The sequence below is a fragment of the Bombus vosnesenskii genome, unplaced genomic scaffold (assembly GCF_011952255.1).
Source record: "Bombus vosnesenskii isolate JDL3184/JDL3185 unplaced genomic scaffold, Bvos_JDL3184-5_v1.1 scf7180000013304, whole genome shotgun sequence".
Classification (NCBI taxonomy): domain Eukaryota; kingdom Metazoa; phylum Arthropoda; class Insecta; order Hymenoptera; family Apidae; genus Bombus; species Bombus vosnesenskii.
In genome coordinates this window covers 4,224,002-4,245,477 of record NW_022882953.1, presented here as the reverse complement: position 1 = coordinate 4,245,477, position 21,476 = coordinate 4,224,002, and the positions used below count along the sequence as shown (strand labels likewise).

At 35.1% G+C, this 21,476-nt stretch overlaps 2 protein-coding genes across 2 annotated transcripts; both read right to left on the bottom strand.

Annotated features, from left to right (window-relative positions):
• Positions 1-353: 353 nt before the first annotated feature.
• LOC117234225 lies at positions 354-6,387 on the bottom strand. Its single transcript, XM_033495211.1, has 3 exons — positions 6,360-6,387; positions 6,146-6,281; positions 354-768 (listed from the first exon to the last, which is right to left on the bottom strand). The coding sequence occupies exons 1-3, from the start codon at positions 6,385-6,387 to the stop codon at positions 354-356; spliced, it is 579 nt and encodes a 192-aa protein (XP_033351102.1).
• Positions 6,388-10,602: 4,215 nt separating this feature from the next.
• Positions 10,603-21,476, bottom strand: LOC117234371 (venom allergen 5-like). The gene is made up of 3 exons (XM_033495495.1): positions 21,129-21,476; positions 12,013-12,183; positions 10,603-11,099 (listed from the first exon to the last, which is right to left on the bottom strand). Exons 1-3 carry the CDS (start codon positions 21,276-21,278, stop codon positions 11,007-11,009), a joined length of 414 nt encoding a protein of 137 aa, XP_033351386.1. The 5' UTR covers positions 21,279-21,476; the 3' UTR covers positions 10,603-11,006.

Sequence of the window (21,476 nt, the reverse complement as noted above, 5' to 3'; positions counted from 1 at the left end):
AGCATTTAACTGCTTATTGGAGAAAGAAACAATTGAACTTGCGATTGATGCGAGCGGGAGCGTGACGAATTGTCACCAACGCGCACGCAGCCTAAATATGCCGTTATTTACGATAACGAAAACATTTCACATTGCTCTTGTTGTGGCAAATTGTTGCATAGACTTTTAATGATGATTGTACGTATCGTGTCCTATGTTTCCTGTTAGCTTGCGGCAGCAGAACTAGCCCACTCCGTATATATCGAATAACCTGAAGCCAGTCTCCCGTGAGACCAGCGATCCGAATACTCCATGAAAACAATTCTAATGTCGCGTAGTCGCGTCGTCGCAAGAATCGTCATTCAAGGAAATAGCTAACAAGCGCTGTATGCAGACATAGCGAGGGAGAGGACAGAGAGAAGAGAAAGGAAGCGACAACGATCGCGCGAGTTCCGCGGCGGGAACATCTCTACGAGGAAACACTTACGACAGAGGGCTCGGTATCGTGAGCTGCGGATCGTCCCCGATGGACAAAGAGCCGGCACACCATCTTCGTACAGTTCTCTTGCAGTGTTCCGATCGAGTGGGCCGTAATTGCACACGAGGGCCTCTACGCGATCCCCGAATCCAACTGCCATTGTACGGCCGGCTATTGGCGTGTCTGTGCTACTGCTTGTCGATTGCCCGGACCTGCCCGTGTAAATTGCACGACCGCAACCGATCTGCCTAATTGTAGACGACGCGAACGGAATGTAAGACAGGTTGCTCCGCGCTGCGAAATTCACCAATCTGAAATCGAGGGATTGTAAATGAGGAGGTTTTGAGAGAGAAGCATAGAAACTGCAATGTAAGATGAGGTGGTTGTGGTGCCCTGAGACAATCGATACTATTGTCAATATTTTATGGTTCTCAACGAAAATGCGATTCATCAGTAAATATTGACAATATCGCATTGACAATACTTATTGAGCTCTTCGGTTGAGAATCTTAAAATGGTGACATATATATATATATGTCGGGTTTACATTAAGAATTAGGGTTAGGGGCGTGAAACGAATCTTCGTTTGGGTTACACGTTGTCGTTATGCAATAGAGAAGACATTGACTAGTGCAAATACGATTATCATAGAACCGGACAAGTAACCGTGGTAGTTAGGTACTCGAGAAACTAATGACAATGATCCTAGGTTCAATAACGAATCCGCGGTCGACGGGATGATAGATGGACGTACTCACAAAATCTAAGTCGGACGCGTAATATTCACTGACTGTAAAAAGTTACTCCTTTCATCAATGAGATCGCGAGCGAGAATGCCTTTCCCGTCCCGATGATGCCACACAGGAAAACTATAACGGGGTGTGTCTAAGGATACGAGATCATCGGATTCGTCGAGAAAAGCCTTCGTTCAGAAAGTATTGCTGCTAATTGGTTAATCTCCATATCGGTGGTTAGAAAAGGATGCTAGCCGCCCTCGAGGGAAAGTTGCTAGTGGGAGACGCCGCTCGTTGAAAAATATGTCTCCCCTATCTTCCCGTAGTTGGGACAAAGACCGTTTGTCTGTTTGAAGGACTTTAGTTAACTAAACCTTAAGATTTATAACGGGCCCTCGGGCTAGCCGAACATGTACTGCGGAGACGCATCGACATCTGGCAATCATCTTACTCGAAGAATAGGGTCTGCACGTGGCGAGCCACGGGACAGAAACCGTTGGAATGTTTACTGTCGCGTGTCGCCACAAATATTTCTTTTAAGGAGACCTATAGAATTACTTCATACCTTTGTTAGGCAAAGCGTTCATCCCGTGACCGCGGCTACGTTCGGCGACTGACTGTCGCCTCGAGCCCAAGCTCATTATCACAATTCTTGAATAATTACAATCGGGTTGAATAACTACAATTGTTCAATTACAGCTATAGTAGACTCTAGGTTACAATGTTGCGGGATTATCCAAAATTCCAAAGGCTCCGGTGTTCTTTCATCTCCGACATATATATATACATATATATATATATATGTGTGTGTGTGTGTGTGTGCGCGTGTGCGTGTGCGTGTGCGTGTGCGTGTGCGTGTGCGTGTGCGTGTGCGTGTGCGTGTGCGTGTGCGTGTGCGTGTGCGTGTGCGTGTGCGTGTGCGTGTGCGTGTGCGTGTGTGTGTGTGTGTGATGTGTATGAGGTGTGAAATTTTATATGCGAAGGTTGATAACATTGTATGATATTCAAATTGGAAAAAGTCGTAGCTCCATTTGACACTGGGCTTGGTATTTAATGAGCCATCCCAATAAATAAAATTTGAACAGTTATGGAAAAATGTAATACTTTGTACGTCATGCGATACGTATAATAAAACTGAAGGTGATAGCTACGTATTGTTCTGGATTTTTAATAGCCTATGTAATAAATATACGACACGTTGCTACTAAAATTCGCTTGTAGAGACATCTAATTTTGAAAATTGTTTATAATTATTCCTAACATTGCACAAATTTGCCACCGACAAATTTATTTTATACCATTTATTACTGTATGCTCGATGTCATTCGATATGATTCTATTTATCCATTTCCGTTTAGTTTGATCAATCAAATTTGACTAAAATTGATTCATTACTGTACCAACATATATGATTAAATGGACCAATTAAAACCGATACATGCATATGCATTAGTTTTGACACTTGGAATTAAACAGAATCTATCAATAGTCTAATAATAATTATCGAGAGTCTACGATAATTATGTCTCACTGAAGCATATTAGAATTAAGAAAATAATTTAATCAATCAGAAATTAAGCAAATTCAGCAAAACGATATTAACGATGCGATTTGAAAATTTCAATCTACTACCACTGTAGTACAGATTATTATACAAACCATAATACAGAGGATTTTCATTAAGATCGACGATGAAAGCTCGATGTTTCGGTGTTTTCCTAGGCAACGTCGATTCGATGTAAGCGAAATGCGTCTGTCGTACATAGACAGTTGCGATAAAACACGCAAAGACAGAGTGGAAAGTTAAGGAAAGGGCTAGAGAAAGAGGCAATGTAAACCTTCTGCTAAATTCAAAGACAAGTCAACAGTGTCTGCATCGACCAGTTCCACTTACAAAGTGAAAGCCTTGGCAGATAAAAGTCGTTTCGATCAATTCAACTTAGGCTATTGCATGCTGTGCAGAATGGCAATACGTGTGGATTTTCACGTGACTTGTGTGCACATTCACACGTACACAGGCTCGCGTATACACGAGGTATTATCACACGACAAACGTACGGTGAAAGGCCTTGTGTCTTTTGACTCCCTTTGTATCTGCGCTATTTATTGTTGATTCCTGAAGATGGAAGGGAAGTGATTGAATTCCATTGAATTTTACGAGTCATACCCGTTTTCCCTTAAAGTCATTTAAAAGCTTATGTCATGTATTTCATAAGACGATTCCTGTCTTGTTCTACGCGATTTACTGCTTTCTGTAATTCGAAGATATGAAGAAATATACTTACATATTTATATTTTGTAATTTTTATTTTGATTTTCAAGCTTGATTGCGAAATGGAAGAGCACTGAATGGTGAAAAAATTATAAAAAATAAAATAATGAAAGAAGTATTTATTTATTGTATCGTTATGTGTATGTTCCAAAAAATATATTTTGCCATTCTTTTCTAATATACTTCTAATTATAAAATTAAATAAAATGACGCTACATATGTAATTTCTGTCTTCGATCCTTTTAAAGATTTTGAAAATTTACGTTGGCTAGAAAAAGCATGTTTTATAAATGCTTAAGTACTCCGAATAGCCACAAAACTGCACGGCGCATCCTGAAAATATCGTAGTATAAAATATCATACTCTCTGATGAAATAATAATACCATCGAAATATCGTAGTAGATACCAATAAATACAAAATTCACGAAATATTCTTCTCTCCGTGCAATTTCCGTCAGCGGAAAATATCCTTTGTTTCCCAATATTCGGCAGATTAGTTTCATTAACAATATAAAAATAAACATTATGTCACAAACGACAACGAAATCATAAAGCTACGTTCATTTCGTCCTTTTTATTTTTTGCGTGTCGAACCGCCGTTAATGCAAATAACGAGTTTACGTCGTGATAAAGTCGCGCCGATGTGATTAATGCATATCCATTTTTTCATTTGCTTTTCTGGCCGTATTTCTCGCTTTTTTTACGTTTTTAATCAAATCCTATCTATCTTGTTAAATTACATACGATTCATACTTATCCGTCAATCGTTTGCCTGTGGTAAATCACCGTGAATATGTTTGTGAAAGCCGCTTAATGCTACAAAACCGAACAAAGATATCTATTCGAACACCACTTTTTAATATAATTTCACAATTAAATAACATCCCTGCATCATCAATATGGGAAAGCTTTTGTTACAATTCAAAATACGGGATGTTTTTGTACAAAATTGTGTACCTAAAATCTTGAGTGTACGCGTATTTGTAAATAATTTGTACAAGTACCTTTGCCTCATAAGAATGTATCTATAGGTTGAATTTTCTTTTAATTATTGCAAGTTTGTTATCGATTAGTCTTAGATTAATTATAAGCGTATAAAGAAATATTTGATCTATTCTAGTCTACCCAATTAGATATCTGGATTTTCAATTTGTTAATCTTCTATTTAGGTTCATGGCTATTTGATCTGAAGGCTTTGTTTCAAGCACTTCCTGTAATCCTAAACCATGACATGACTTATTATCGTCGAGATCAAATTACTCCTGTATCAATTTTTCATATCAGGGTATTTGCAGACTTTCAGGATTTTAGTCATTCCACAGGGGCCAATAAAATCCGCATCAATATTTCTGAACGACAAACTATTTCGATACTTCAACGCCCTACAGAAGGAATGAAAAGGAAAACAAGATCTTTGGCAATCTTTGGCGCCGTTCCAATTATTCCGTCAATTTCTCTTCCATCGTTCGAATCATTCCTTTCTATAAAAGAAATAGTGACTGAAGGAAGTAACTCATCAAGATTTTATATCTCATGAATGAAATTTTATAACTGATTTAAATTATGTATAAAAATAAAGTATTCAATCATTCAGAATAAAATGACCCTTAAAATATCTAAAAGAAGAAGACATTTATTAGGATCCAATTTATTTGATTCTGTTCATAAAAATATGATTTTGTATAAACCCATAGCCTGCAAATTATAATAAATAGTAACAGAAACGAATAGCAAAATATTGGCGATTATTTTTAAATATTCTCACAGAATCAAAGATTCATTGATGTACCATTAAGAAAGAAAGCGAAGTGGAATTCAAATCTTATTTGCTATATTGTTATGTAAAAAAACATTTTGTTTTAACTTGTAATATTAAGTATTGTAGTATTTCTAGTATTAAGGTACCGTTGGGGAGTCATATTTTTGTTTCCATACAATAGACAGATTAAAATGTATATATATGGAAAAGAATTAGTTCCACAGCCTTCCTAAAGAATAAATCGATTTCGAATTAACTACGTTGCCACGTTCCAAATCTTCGCTTTCCCCCTCATGTTCCCCGCAATTGAATTAAAAACATTACAAGTCACTTTTCAGAAACAAATATAACTTATAACGTTTCTTACGAATCACTTTTCCTATTTTATCACATACACATGTACACATTTTTTGCTTATATGCACTCATTTAACGTATTAGTGACGTATAATTCCGCACTAATTTACAGGCGAAAAATATGATTCAGCGAATAATTCGCCCCCCCCCCCCCCGCCCCCACCAAAAAAACTTGTTTGTTCCCGATCTCACCGATTCAATTACTGTGTCTTGTTAAACCAGCCACAATAGAACAATTAAACTCAGCAACCTGAACTATACAACAATCCTCCCAATCTCAAAAAACTGAAAGACTACCATACAAATGAAATTCAATTTAACACGATACACAGAATCGGTGCGGAGCACGGCTACGCGCTCACTTTTATTCTTTTCGAATAACGCCTTTCACACCGGATCTCTCTGCTGAAGTTCATCCTCGCACACTCGTGCAAAAGGGTAGATTGAAAAAGAGAACTTAAAAAACAAAAAAAAAGAAAAAAGGAAAGAAAAAAGAAAAGAAAAGAAAGAAGAGGAAAAACGACGCTGCCTTAAAATCCGTACGAAAACGCGCGCAAAGAGCTTACCCGAATTCCGCAGAATCGAAGTCTTCTACTTCGTCGTACCATGATTGAATATGAAAGCGAATCCTCGCGGTGGACGTCGTGTTTCCTACGCTGTACATGTCGAGTACGTGCACGTTCTGCCACACTCCGAATCGTTCTACAAAAGATAGACACCCGGATTGTTATCACCTGTAATTTTAGGTTCCAAACGATTGAATGATACGAAGTGGCTCACGAAAGTATTCTGACACTCCTAGAAACATTTTATGTATATGCAGTTATACGAAACATTTCGAAATGTCATTAACACTGTACCGAGACATGGCTCGTTAACAACAAATTGTTCAAATCGATGAAATGACATAATGAAATTCTTTTTCTTCGGATGTTCCTTTATTCAAACGTTTCTAATTGTATGCTTGTAATTACTTGCATTTATTCTATGGTGATACTTATCGTTATAATACTAATCGTCAGAGTGAAAGTTAATGTTGTATCGGTATCGATTATCAATTATTAATCATTAGGTGTAAATAGATGTAAACGGTGTTTCCTTTGAAGTTTCTTAGAAACCTGAGTAACAACTTTTGTCAAATTGATTTTTGTAGCCTGTTTAATCTGTATTCATGTGATTCCGAATATCTTCTAATTTCCTATTCCACTGTTGGGATTTTTAGTATCTTCCTTATGTCATCGTCTCATATATACCACGGTACATTTAACGTAGTTCTTAGTAGAACCGATTGTAGATTTTCTATTTTTTTTTTTTTTTTTTAATACGGAATTTGGCAGCCATGCCTCAAATTTGAATTCAATATGACCACATGGGATCGGTAATTTGTAAATTTATAGTTTACTGTTTGTATTCAGTTTGGAATTGCTGGTCATGAGTTCATAGTTTTCCTGCCAGTTTTTATTTGATTTTCTCTTGAATATATATTTTTCGGTTTAGTTTGTTGTCCAAAAGAAGATCAAGGTATTTGACAGAGCGGAATTTCTGAATTATGAAAGTAGATTTTCGAAGTTGGATTTTGTTTTCAGTGTAAAAACAACGTTCGAGTATTATGTTTGAGTTAATTTTAATTTTGTTATCTTAACATAATGAAATAGAAACGTGGTTACAACTGAATCAATTAAATTCCTTAGTCGGGTAGATCCATTTGATTCGTCTTTTTTTGCTTTTCCCCTTCGTCAAGCGTGCATATTGTATATGTTTTGCTAAAACTATGTTGTTCGTCGATATTTTTCCGAACAAGTATAAATTCATTCAGTGAAAATAGAGGGAAATTTCTGCTTTATTGATAAAATTTCAGTAGAGCCCTATTTTTTGTATTCAAATTTTAAATGCACGTGTAAGTATTAAACGTATGCATACTTCGATCGGTGTAAATTTTATTTCCCTGAATCCAAGTTAATTTAAAGTTGAACGCGACGATCGTGGAATCAGCAATGGAATATTTAATGATACTAGTAACATCGGTAACTTCGATCTTATTCAATGTTTTTCATCTGTTGGAAATATTGTTACGCTAAAAGAATTCATTTGTTACCAGCAAATGTAAATACTTCAGATTTATGCATCAAAATGCCAAAATAATCGAATAACGTTTGTTAAAAGAAGCTGTGTTGAAATTTGTTGTTAGCAACAGACCTGCAATCCTGGGAATTTGTGAAACCACATGAATAGCTTCACAAATTAATGCGACAAACATACTTAAATATCGGATTATGTATTAGTGTGTTAAATATTATATAAACTAAATTACGGGTACTATGACTCTACTAATCAATTAATAATAACATTCATGCTGATAAATATTAATTTTGTTATTAATAAATAGTATTAACATAATATCAATAATCGATATTATAAACAGTGATTAAAAATATATGCGGCGTAAATATAATATAGAATAATATAATTGTTATATATTTCTTGCGGGCAGAATCGCTGCCACAAATAAACTACCTTACTTTAAAAATTAGTTAGATCTGGTTCACGTATGACTGACCTCCGGTTTTCAGTCTCATACCCGAGACTGTTTTAATAAAAGGTATTCTGGTCATTGAATTGATAAAAGAGAGCCAACTGCATGACCCATATGCTCCTCGGATTTCAATCTTTCGGATTTTTTCATCCGGAGGTAACTCTACCGGCTTATTCGCTGGAATCCTGTTGATAGTTCGCAAGATCTCAATTATAAACTCGCGTTACGCAATCCAGAACGCACCAGGGGGTTTGAATGTCATGTGCCGTGATATATCGAGGGTTACACTTGAATATTTTTCTATTATACGAAAAAATCAGAAAAAACTGATAAAATCTTTAATTTGGAAAGATTGTGTGCGATGTTTAAGTTTTCGCTATCGAATGTTATTCTTTCATTGTCAAACGTTATTACAGATACAGTAGAAGCTCGATTATCCAAACTAACTTCGTTCAGGATGATCGGATAATCGAATTTTTCATATAATCGAACGACTCGTATTTAACTACATTCTACGTAAAAAATTATAATTTGTTACATATTACAAGAATTATATACGTAAGTTTTATTCATCATTGTTTTCCCAATCCTTGTGAGCTGCAAAGTCTCATATCTTTTTTTAAAGTTAATAGTTTCGCAGGAGTATCATTTGTGGAAATGTCGTCTTCTTCAAGATTTTACACTTTGATCTTTTAATGTCACAAATTGTTAATTTACTAATTCCGCAAACCACTGCTATTTCACTTAGTGTTTCACCACTGCCTAATCGAGTCACTATTTCACGTCTCCCCTGAAGTGAAAACGGCACGCTTATGTTTTGATATATTAGCGTGCAATATAAAAATCAACTGACAATATATCGGCAATACAGACAATATACTAGCTTGTTTCTCATCGACAAAAATATGTGTACAATGTTTACCGATGCAATGTTCAGATAATCGGACGTTCGAATAATCGATGTTCGAATAATCGATGTTCGAATAATCGATGTTCGAATAATGGAGGTTCTACTGTACTTATAAGGGCTCAAATATACAAAACAACTACATATTCAGTATAAAAAAGAATGGAACATTGCCATTTGACTGGGCCCTTCATATGTATATTTTTCTTGTTGCATTATTATTTTACTGTTGTATTATGTAATACAATATTTTCTTAATTATTTTATTGCTCTAATACATATTTACCTTTTAATAATATCTTGTATATCTTTTATCTTGTATACCTTTGATATCTTTTCCTTTTCTTTTTTCTTTTTTTTTATTTTTTGTTTAATAAAACGATCCGTTTAATTTCTTACGTTTAGTATTCTTTTCGTACCATAATTGTTTATTTATATATGCAATATTCGCTTTCATATTTCACTTTACTTTGTTTTATTTCAAGTTGATGTTACTCTGATATTATTGTGTTTATTTTACGTTTTGCGTACTTTGCTTTAAATTGGTTGAATCAACGAGTCTGGTTTGATAATGAAAAGCCGATATTTTAAATTAGCTATATTTTTATCGTTTTAACTGCTGAAATATTTACGCGGAACAGAACTAAATAATCTTTTCAAGCGGGTTTCCTCTTTCTTCTTTTTAATTTCATTAACGTATTAGAAACATTTTCGGACAAAAGGAATTCTACAAACTCATGCTTTTTCTAACAGGATATATCTACGCATAATTAGTTTTTTACATGTTTCAATCGGTTTTCTTTTGTAGGTAACTTTATATTTTCCGCGGTGAGCGTAAATAAGAGAATCTGTTTCAATTATATACCGAACGATATAAAACAATACGTAAAACAAAGGAATTGTTTCCATGCATTACCAGTTAAACGCTTGAAAATTCTGTATACTGAAATAAGTATAAGAATTAATTAAATAAAGTTAATAATTTTAAGCCACTTTAAAATACATTTTTTGTCCTTAAAAATATACCAAAGGAGAATAAGATGCTTTGTCGAATTAAATTAGTCTATGTAATATTATTCTCTTAAATTATATAACTGTTTCCGAAATGAATAAAAAAATTGCAAATTTATGTTACAGCAACCGAACAAATGATTCCAAACTTTTAATCGATGATGTATATGTAGAGGAATTGTAGAGGATTGATAAATAGGTAACGAGAACTTGCTGTTGCAGCCCGTCAAATATATTTGAAATAAATTAAATAAATTATAAATAAATATAGACAATGTCCAAAGTCGCTCATACAAACGTATTCGCAAAGACAGTGTATAATCGCTCGCAGATAACTCGTAGACATTAATCGATAACTCGTATAACTCGTATAACTGCTTCGCTCACGATCGCGTCCGTTTATTTATACTAGTCGGGGGAGAGTCGGAAAATTCGAATTCGTCTTTGTTTAACGGTTGTACGGAGCGGAGACATTGTTTTGCCCGGAGTTTATTTATTCTTACATTACGTGTATCCTAACGATCTTGATACTTCGAGGCAAACAACAACATGATTTGAATTATCTTCTGACTCATGTGCCGCTACATATATTATCAAAGCTTAGACAAATATTTCGAAGGCATCTACAGCACGTCGATTGTTTCTCGACAAAATCAAACGAGCAATCAAGTGCACCCATCGAAGACAGGCAATAAACGAAATGGAATTTTTCTTTTATAAGAACCACTATCGCTTTTTGCGCCTTGCTGTTGAAAATTGAAATGAAGTCGAAACAAACTACACGGGACGAAAAAAAAACAGTATGGTAGGGGAGATTCGTAAGTAAGAAGAAGAAAAATTGAAGTAAAAAGAAGAAACGCACTGACATCGATCTGGTTGCAGGCGGAACAATTTCGCGTTCGAACGTATACCGGTGGATATTGAAAAATGATAGGGAAGACTAAAGGGAATGAAAAATGGAATATATCTGTAGGAGTTACTTGCCAACGTCTCTGCACTGATCTTTCTCGAGAAGGTTGCACTGTACTACCCATCGTCTCGCGATATGAGCAAGTTCGTCATCCCAGATCTGTCAAAATAAATATCGACATCAGATTCTGACAAGTATGATCATTACAGAAAAGTCCATTAACTCTTTATTCGAAATGGTCGAAAAAATCGATAGCTGTGTAACTAGAGAGAAATTACTGATATTATACGATGCATCATACTGCGATTTTGTTTGTTATTAATATATATAGAATAAATGTAGCTTCAACCGTTAATTGTTATGATTAGACGACAGACTTTTGAACATTTATGTAAATGTATTATGGGAATGTAAAATTGTAGAAATGCTTATAAATACGAAAATATTCGAAATATTCCACGTATAGTACTTATTATGATATTCAGTGGATTTCTACTTAGATTCCATTTGTTTAATTAGGTTTATAAAAATACGAATTTACATAAAAATCTAATTGTGATGAAACACAGATACATCCATTTTCTAGTACACAGATAAAATATCCATAACTGAACTCATAATTATGAAGCTCAAATTAATTTAAAGAGAAGACAAAAATATGAGATACCATTTTTGACTTTTATATAGCACTTGCATATTTAGAAACCGATCGAAAATCAAGTATTAGGGGGACTAAAGTTCTCCCACGACAGCTATTCACTGTTCTTTCGTTTAATTGACAGTTTTTATTTGTGTTGTAATATAAAGTTTTTATAACTCGAGTTTATAAGTTACATTGGGTTTACGCGTATCGAAGTGGAATATACTTTGGTTTATGAACAGATTTATGAAATAAAACAGTCGAAAGGGACTAGTTGGGAATTTTTCTACTATAGAGGGGGTTGAAATTTCTTTACAGTTGCCATCCAACACCTGAATGTTGTTCATGCCAGTCGTCACCATGTCCCAACCTTATCCCTTATCTTTTTATAGCCACATATATTATGCCTTGTCGGACCAAACTAAATCTTACCAGCTCCATCATGAACTTTGCTGGACGTTGAGGGCCCGGATTTCCTCGCTCTTCGTCCCCGTTCGCCACAGTGTTGCGATAAACGTTGTGCCAGTCGAGTATGGTCTCGATATCCTTCTCGTTCAGATTAGTATGCTGAAGGTTCACGCATCTGGTGCCATCCGTGTCGTGCTGTGAAAATTATATATCGAACTTTCGATTTACGATAGGACATTAGATGTTTTACTATTAACTCTATATTAAGAAAGTAGAATTTTCTGTTTAATAAAAGGAAAGGAATAGTTATTCTCTTTGATCATTTCTTTCATTATTTCTTATAATCATATTTTTTCCAATATCTTTGTTTCTTGTTGCTTTGTCTTTAACAATTTTACGTCATTCGAATGTCTTTTAAGTTTGACAAACAAACGAGATATTGTTAATTGAATCGCTGCTTTAATCTTCCTGTTCGTTTCAAATAGCTTTTATACATTCTAATTGAAATTGTCATTTGAAAGCCCGATTAGTTATACATCTTGGATGTTTGTATTAATAAACGCAAATTATGAACCGAAATTTCTATAACTGGTGTAGCAATAGTACAAGAATAGTGCAGATATCATACATATTGTATGAAGACTCTATCATATTACTACTCACTCTCACGAAGATTACGGTTTTAAAATACGATTTCTATTACTTGATATAATGTTAAAAGATCTATTTCCATTTTCCATATTAAAATTTCTGAAACGTACACAAAAATTTATCAATTAGTACGATCAATTATTATCAGGGACACACAAATGTATTTGGTTTGGGTCGAATAGTTGGAATAAAATTAAAATGTCAATAGCCTTCTTTTTATATGGATTCATAGTTCCTTCGAACTGGCGCTATCGACTTGCGAATTTCGTACTCAATAAAAATAGCCTCTTTAAGCTTTTCATACGAAGTGCTATCGAATTTAGTGGGAGGATACTCGAAGCATATACTTTCTTTAGGCAGAGCTTTGACGTGATGCTTCATCGAATTCGCTTTGATGTATAGCAGAGGAAGAAGCATTTTTTTATGTCTATCACAGGCCCACAGGGGTATTCTATTTTTTAGAAGCAGACTATGAAATTCACTCTGTCAGTCTTGATTTTCGTTCTACGTGTTCTTTGTTTGGTTGTTTTATGCGCGTAAAATACATACATGTGTGGCATCCTAGCTAAATTAATTCATCAAGTATATACGTATATATTCTTTCATATTTTTGTACGGACAATATATAAAATTCTATAGTCTATACATTCTATATTCTGCAATACATTTCAATTTAAAGTAATAAAGACACTTATTTAAGAAAAAAGAAAAAAAACAGAGTATAATATAGAAAAAGAGATTAACCGTCGATTCAGAAAAAGTGAGTAATTCAAAAAGTTTCAAGATCGACGTAAAAAATTGTTCTAAGAATTTTCTACATAATTATTTTCTGGAGAAATAGAAATTTTAAATATAGCGGCGACTTCTTGTCGTGTCGAAAAGTTTGATCTGATACTGCTACTAAAATATTTTTCCAATAAAGCATTCTATTTAACGCAATCGTGTGATATCGTAAAAGTATCGTTATCAACGGAAACGATATCGCGACGTTTCTTTAATTCACTATCTTACGTAATTCCATCGATTGCAAATGGGTTCTGAAACAAACGAACATTTGCATGCTGCAACGAACAAAAAACATAACTTTTTATTGGAAACTGAAGAGCAATGAAATCTTAATTCGATTGCAATTTGAAGTTACTCAAGTAGTACTGTGACGGATGAAAAGAGAGAGAGAGGGGTGCGTTTCGTCCCGGGACTACCGGTGGACTCGTCAGTAAGGCTATGCCCGGTAGTCCCTGCCTTAGACATAGAGGGAGTCTCGCTAGGTGCGGTATTTATATCAATCGCTCATATATTCGACCGCTAGCGAGTTAGACAGACAGACTCGTTGTCGTCGTAGCCCTCTAGTGTTGGCGGTTGGTACCCGCGGATCGCCCGGGAGGTGTTGCGCCGCGTTGATGCCTCGTTCTGTCAGCGTCCTGTTGATACCGATCCGCCACAGTACCTTCAGCTGGAGAACTAACGATGGCATTGATAACATGGTACTTGAAGCAAAATTAGGAACTAATTTTAACAAGCCATGCTATAGATCATAGATAAATAATTTTCAGAAATTATTCGATTATACCTGTTTGCATTTATACGTGCATTTGTACCAGTAACAGTTTTCATATGTTTAAATGCAGGTGGAGGATTTATTATTAATAAATAGGAGGCAATTCTGTACATTGCAATAAATACTAAATTTATTTTTAATAAATAATAAATTTAATTCGATTCTGAACGATTACTATTCTGTATCTAGATGTGTGAAATGATAAATAAGACGGCTATTTAATACTCTAACGCCTTAAAGAATCTAAAGTAATGACGATATTTCAACTAATCGAAACAAGACGAATTAATGATGACGCGCTGGTTGTTGCGGCATCGGGGAATTTAGAAAATAATTAGGCGCAAAATATCACAGAGAATTTTAAAACTCCCACGAAAGCTCGAATTAAAAGGAAATTAGCGATAACGACAGAAAGCGATCGACCTTGGCATTTAATCGAAAGGTTTCTTCTCACCTACCTCCAGCATTAACGTTGATCGAGCGAATAGAGAAAAAGCCTCTATCACGCTATCAGTTTTCACCATTCTAAATGTCCAGCTTGTAATCGCACGCAACTAACTCAGGCTATGGATTTGAAACGATGAAACGCAGAGAAAATGCTCATTAAGTAAAATTAAGACGTTTCCGAACGGCTCATGTGACGCAAGTGTTTTCTTTTAAAGCGCAGGTGTTTTAAAGAGTTCGAGTTAACCCATATTTTTTTAACTGTATATCTTTTAAATAAAAATAAAAATTGATGAGCTTTTCTTCTTCCACCAAAAATGTTAAAGTCTTTGGGAAGGATTAATTCGAATGATATATACACTTTAATTTCAATTTTTGCAAAACGAGGAGAACGCAAAGTCGTACTTTATACTTATATTACTTTTTCTACATTACAAATTTCCGGATACGTGTACATTTCTGATATATTTTCTTGCTTAAAAGTTGCTATTCAATGAAATTTGTCACTCCTTTCAATTACAACAATGTCTCTAATTACACAATATATTGCATGCTATCTAGCAAACGCGTTCATAATCGGAAACAGTCAGAAAGTATTGATGAGCGCGTAAACTGAAATCTGTATCCGATATATCAATATTTCAAAAGCTCGATTTCAACGGTACGAGCATAAGCGCAATTTATGTACGAGATGTACCTAAATCAGTCTAACTAAAATATTAAACATGACAGCGAAATATGGTATTCGAATGCACATTGGTATTAAGAGCCTTCACAGAAATGTATCATAATAGTACTTCGAACGATAAATATTAAATATTAATCGCTTTTATATTTTTACAAATACATATACGTGATACGTAATTCTAATTGCATATGGCCAATAGTAGGTTGAATTTTGGGGAGAAAAGTCCAACAAACGCTAAAATAGAGAGTTAACGTGATTGGTACAAATAACGTTAAGGAATAGCGGCATCGTTATTCGAAATTCCATGGCCCGCAATTTCACACGCACACACTGATAGCCATCGTTAATGCAGTATCCACCCTTTACCACCAGCTTATTTTCGATATATCGCGTTCTCGACATCGTTATTTCCTCGTTTCATAAATTTAAACCGGTAGAAATTTCGCACTGGCCGAGCAACGTCGACACTCCTTGTCGCGCTTTACTCTGAACGTGCATATGAAATAATTGAATATGCGTATGAAATGGTAATTCGTTTTTCGAAAAGCGAATTTTACGATCGATGTAACGATCATTTAATCTCGTTCTTTACTGAAATAAATTAGCTATTAGATTTTAAGAAAAGTGAAAATTCGATTTGGAAACAAGTAAGTACGTCGAAAAACTGAAAATTATCGAGTAAGAAAGTAAATTATTTTTTTATTACATGTAAATTATTATTTATTCCGTGACATTTTCCGTATACAATAATGGGCGAAACTGAACGTACACTCTTTAAAATAAAATAACTTTTTTAAAATGGGATCAAACGACGAGTTTATTTCTTGAGAATTAGGAGGATTAGTTTAATAGTCGACGTGCAAGAAGTCCTTGTAAAAATTGCAATTGAGCGGAATCACGAAGAAAATAGTAAAGCTCGCATTTCATAACGTCTTTATCTGAGCCTATCATGAAATTTTAAACAATACGTTTGATTATGAGTATATTACGAATATTTCGTTTAAACACAGTTCGATCCAAAACAAAATTTTCGTCACTTTCAGCCTAAAATCTATCAATTCTTTCATCTTTATATCTTTACTGCAGACTCAGATAAAAAAGTTGTAAAAGCGATTTTTACTTTCTTCTATCAGTTCCGGCCAGTTCGCGATTTATATAAAACTTTTTTACACGTCATCTAGTAAACTGATCCTTCTTACTTCTCAAAAAGGAAAAAAATCAATTCGTTTGGTCGAATTTTTAAAAAGTTACACTGTTTTAGAGGCCGTGTATTTAATTTTGCTCATTACTGTAATTGTCTACCATATTTTCATGTAAGAAATCCTTTGTTATTAATTAAAATTACAATTCTAAGGCGAGTAATCGAGAGGTCGGGAAACGGGCAAATGGAGACCTATTGATCTACAAAGATCGACTTTAAGGGAACACGAAATAGAAATTTTATAATACAGTTGTGTTAAGATTGAATTGTCTTCATATAAAATTACAATTAGAAGGAAATTGAATCTTTTGTGTGACATAAGTTCGTTTTTTGAAGAAGTTGAAGCATAAAAAAAATATTGTACTTTATTTAACTTGTGCTTTTTAATTCGTTGTCTACGAGGAAGACTCTCTTGATGTCTTCTTTAATATCATTTAAAGTAAACTAATGTGAAATAAGCATTTTGCTTTAGCATACTTTCCTTTAAGTGTAACACGTCAATTATTTATAATAATAATGTAATTGATTTTGAAATTAACGTACCTATCTACTGTTCTAGTACATACTACTTGTAAATTGCAAAATAATATACAAGTTACTTTATTTACAATTTTCAATAACATCGTATATATGAAACGTTTCAACATTGCTTTACTACTTAATCGTTAATCGTTAACAATTCCCTTGTTGCGGGTTAATACCTAGACACTTCTGTATTACATGTTTATAATCTTCCCTTCAAGAAAGTAAAATTTCCTTGCAAAACTTTGATTGTTTTATTATCAAAGCTGTTATATCATTGTTACGTTTTTGTTTGGTTCGTTTTGGTTGTGTTGCCGTTAATTTTTGAATTTAGATTAAATTGTAGTGTTGTCTGATGTTTAATGCGATTGGCAATTAAACTCCACGTTTCGGCTAACCTGCTACGCGCAGGAGTACTGGCACGGGAGAGGATCAAAGTTGGTGAAAATAAATGTTTGCTTAATCTTATTATATTATTGGACAAATATCCTTCACAACAAATGTTTATTCTAATTCTAATTGGATATTGACAGTGTTACGTCGCGTAACACTCTACCTAGACCAGGCCACACACCGCGGGCAAGATGACAACCAGATATCTTCGGATACTTACTGTGTACCCTCAATAGTCTCAAGTACCCTCCATAAATCTCAGGAATTTCCTAGTCGAGGCCCTTCAAACCGAACAAACATCTGTTTTCCGACTCATTTCTAAAGACCATTGTCTACTACGGCTTGACAAGGGAAAGTTAGTTTTTCTCACCTATGATGCAACTTTCCTCCCACTAACCACTTTCTCTCGAGGGCGGCTAAGACCCTTCCTAGTCCACCAACCTTCATTTAACCAATTAACACGAAGCCTATTTCCCTCACTCTCTTAGCCAACATCGTCACCAACAAATCCGATGGTCCCGTGCGCTAGACACACTCATCCTTAGCTTTCATCCGCCACAGCATCGTCTCCGAACATCATTGATTTTACATTCTTCGAGCAGTCAACATTCTTTGACCGGGAATACACCCGTAGATCAGTCACTCACTCGTCTTATACATACGCACCAACGTAACTGTCTTCTTTACAAGTTGTTAGAATAAACGGTGATATATAACTTACTATACAGTGTTACATTCATTGAACCACCTCTGTTATCTTAACCGAAACAGGGGAACGACTAATTCGCGGCGTCGATTAACCGAATCGTAGCGAGAATTTACGCCTCTCGCTGACGCGTTTTCCTAGCGACCGCGTCTCTCCGCGAACAGTCGTAACAGACAGAATTGTCGTTGAGATTTCGAATACTCGAAGTTACAATCGTTCGCAATACGTTTTCACTCTTATTAATTACAAGATTTTAATTTGATTGATTTTCAATAATTGACAAATGCAAACACATCGATTAACAAGACTAACAAGAACTGGGAACTAATGAAAGAAAGAACTAAAATCTAAAGAACTAAAGGACTAAAGAACTTAAGAACTGAGAGCAAAAAACTAAGAGCTAAAGAAACTAAGAGCTGAAAAGCTAAGGAACTAAAGAATTGAAAGGCGAAGGAACTGAGAAATTAAGAGCTAAAGGAATTGAGAACTAATCGCTATGAACAAGGAAATTACTTGCCAAGAATTGGGGAACTGATCGCCAAGAACCAAGGAATTAATCACCAAGAACTGAAGAACTAACTACTCCGAACTAAGGAATTATTTCTCTATCTTCTATGTCGCTAAGCTTATTTATATTTAGGTCTACCGTGGAGGCGTCATGTCATGTGACGGGTTATTCCGTGGGGGTTGTGAGGCTCGTATTTGGTTTCTATACAAACTGTTAAAATTTATTTAAATTTTAGTTTTAGTCTATATTACGGCGCGTGCGCAGCGCGGGACGTGACATCATCATGCAAAAATATTCGTTAATACTGATAATTTGTTACTTGCATCTTGTACAGTTTTCCTAATAATATCGTTCCAGTTCTACAAAACAGCCCTGGTCGTATTTTAATTTAACCATAAGACAATATAATATTAATTTGCTAATTAGTACACTTCGAAATTTTTTCACAAAGGGGCGTTAAAAAATACTACAAAAATGTAAAGTTATACAAAGCTACACTGTCATAGAAAATCAACGATTCATAGTATTTTTCAGTATTTTTCATGCTCATCAACGAGAAGCAGGCAGCATCGGCGTGCATCCGGCGCGGAATGATGATACCACGTATCTGACATCGCGAATTAACGCCCGTCTCAAGAATTCACGTTCCCTATAAAACCTTAGTCTGAATGCGTTCACGCTATTCTTCGTGGGTGACGGCGTGATCCTCCAGCCTGAAAATGTGCGCCGAGAATAGACTCATTGTATGCGTGACACCGGGTCGACAATAACGAGCGGTGTCGTCGTCCCGAATTTCCTGTTGCGCAAATTCGCACTTGCGATGGATTTTTATGTTCTCGATTCGCTAACCTCGACCGCGTTCGTATTTATTATCGACGTCGCGGTGACGTTTTCCGTGCGTATCGTTCGCTCATCGCGAACGCGGCGTCTCGATGAAGCAAGAATTTCGTTGGATATTTACGGAAAACAAGCGGAAGTCGATATTGGAAGAGGGTGTGATTACGTTTCGTGAGTTAATGACAAAGCGTAAATGAAGAAGATTTAAACGATAAATCGATGTGTTGCCCTATTTAAAACGAAATATCCTAAAACATAGAGTTTACTTTACAGTATTTTAGTTTAAAAGATTGTCGTAAAGAAGATTGCATTAGGGCGATACGTACGAGACGTTCGTTTCTTTGAATCAAATTTTAACCGCACACAGCTTCTTCAAAATGTCATGTAACCTTTAAATGGTTTTCCAAATGTTTAATACGGTAGTCGTATTTCTGGGCTGTCGCGGATCTCTACGCAACGTATTTCATATGATTTCGGCGATAATAACGTCTACGATGGATTATGTACTCTGTTTTATGGTTCAATATTGATCATTCTTTATGCACTTGCATGCGTTTAAACAATTTTTATAGTTTACCGATACATCGCACTTGATAAATTGTGGATTTAATGAAGATTCAATGGGGAGTAAACAATGGATGATTAATGACCAATAATCTTACTCAGCGTTTTCTGACTCGCTGTATCGGTTAATTAAATGAACAAAATCATGTTGTATCACGTTTGCTCGGACTGATTAATATTTGCTGCATTAATTAAAAATTTCATCGATAGAACAAACAGCATAGGCATTGCGTAAATGTGAAAGTATCGCAATAAAGATGATTTAACTGCTCCAATAATTACATTCCACTTTATTCCTATCTCAAATTTATGATGGATTGATTAAAATTCATGTCTTTATATCATTAACCTGATATAATTTACACCATTTGTATCGTTGTACCGTTATTTACATCATTCCTGCCATCGGCACTAAAACTACCGACGATTAAAACATGAGATTTGCAAGTACCAGAGAAATGCAAATGCGAGATAAAATATAAAAAGTACCATGTTGTTTGGTCCTCTTAATACAGTGATACAAGGCAAAAGGGGATCTTTCATCCACATATTTTACGCATATTCATATTTTCATCCACATAATTTTTATTGTTATGAAAAATCGCCAATTAGTTATTTGTGCCATTTTTGTAGTATCAACGTTAAGATTCGACATAAGATCGGTACAATAAATCTTCTAACGTAATAACATAAAATAACATTGAGATTGAAGAAACCTCAGCTTAACAGTTGGAGATGTTCATTATTTTTATGATCGATTATGATTAAAGGCCATGTTATTATATTACTAACTTGCCATCGTTTATACCATTAAGATGCAATGTAACATCGAGATAATAAACCTCATAACATAACATGATATCGAAATTTACTAACCTTCGCCTCGATAATTAGGTTAACATCTCACAACAACCATATAAATCAACAATCACAATAAGATGATAGAAATTACGATTCTCCCGAAACGAGTCAGATATGGCACAGAGGATTAATATCTCTAAATGCAACAAATACCCAAGCAGCAAGTCACTTTAATAAATAAGTTCATCGATTCATGGAAATACGTACCGGAAATTGGCACATGGTGTGATTGGCGCAAATGCGGCAGTAAGGATTGTCTTCGTGGCCCACTGAGAACGATGATATTGTTCTCGGTAGTATGCAATCATAGCAGCCCGTTAAGAACAATAAGAAGCAGAACGAGATATGACCTGTCATTCCGCCGGTTCTTGTCGTGGCTTTCAACGGCCGAAAATTCGTCGCGACGTTTTATCTTTTGCGTTTCACTGCTGTCCGGGTAATCTCGCTGCTACCTTCATCCCATGGTGATGTTTTCCGAATCGATTTTCCAATGAAACAGTGACAAACCGGCCCACGGCGGAGGATAATATTTTACCTGCCGGAAATGATGTTCGT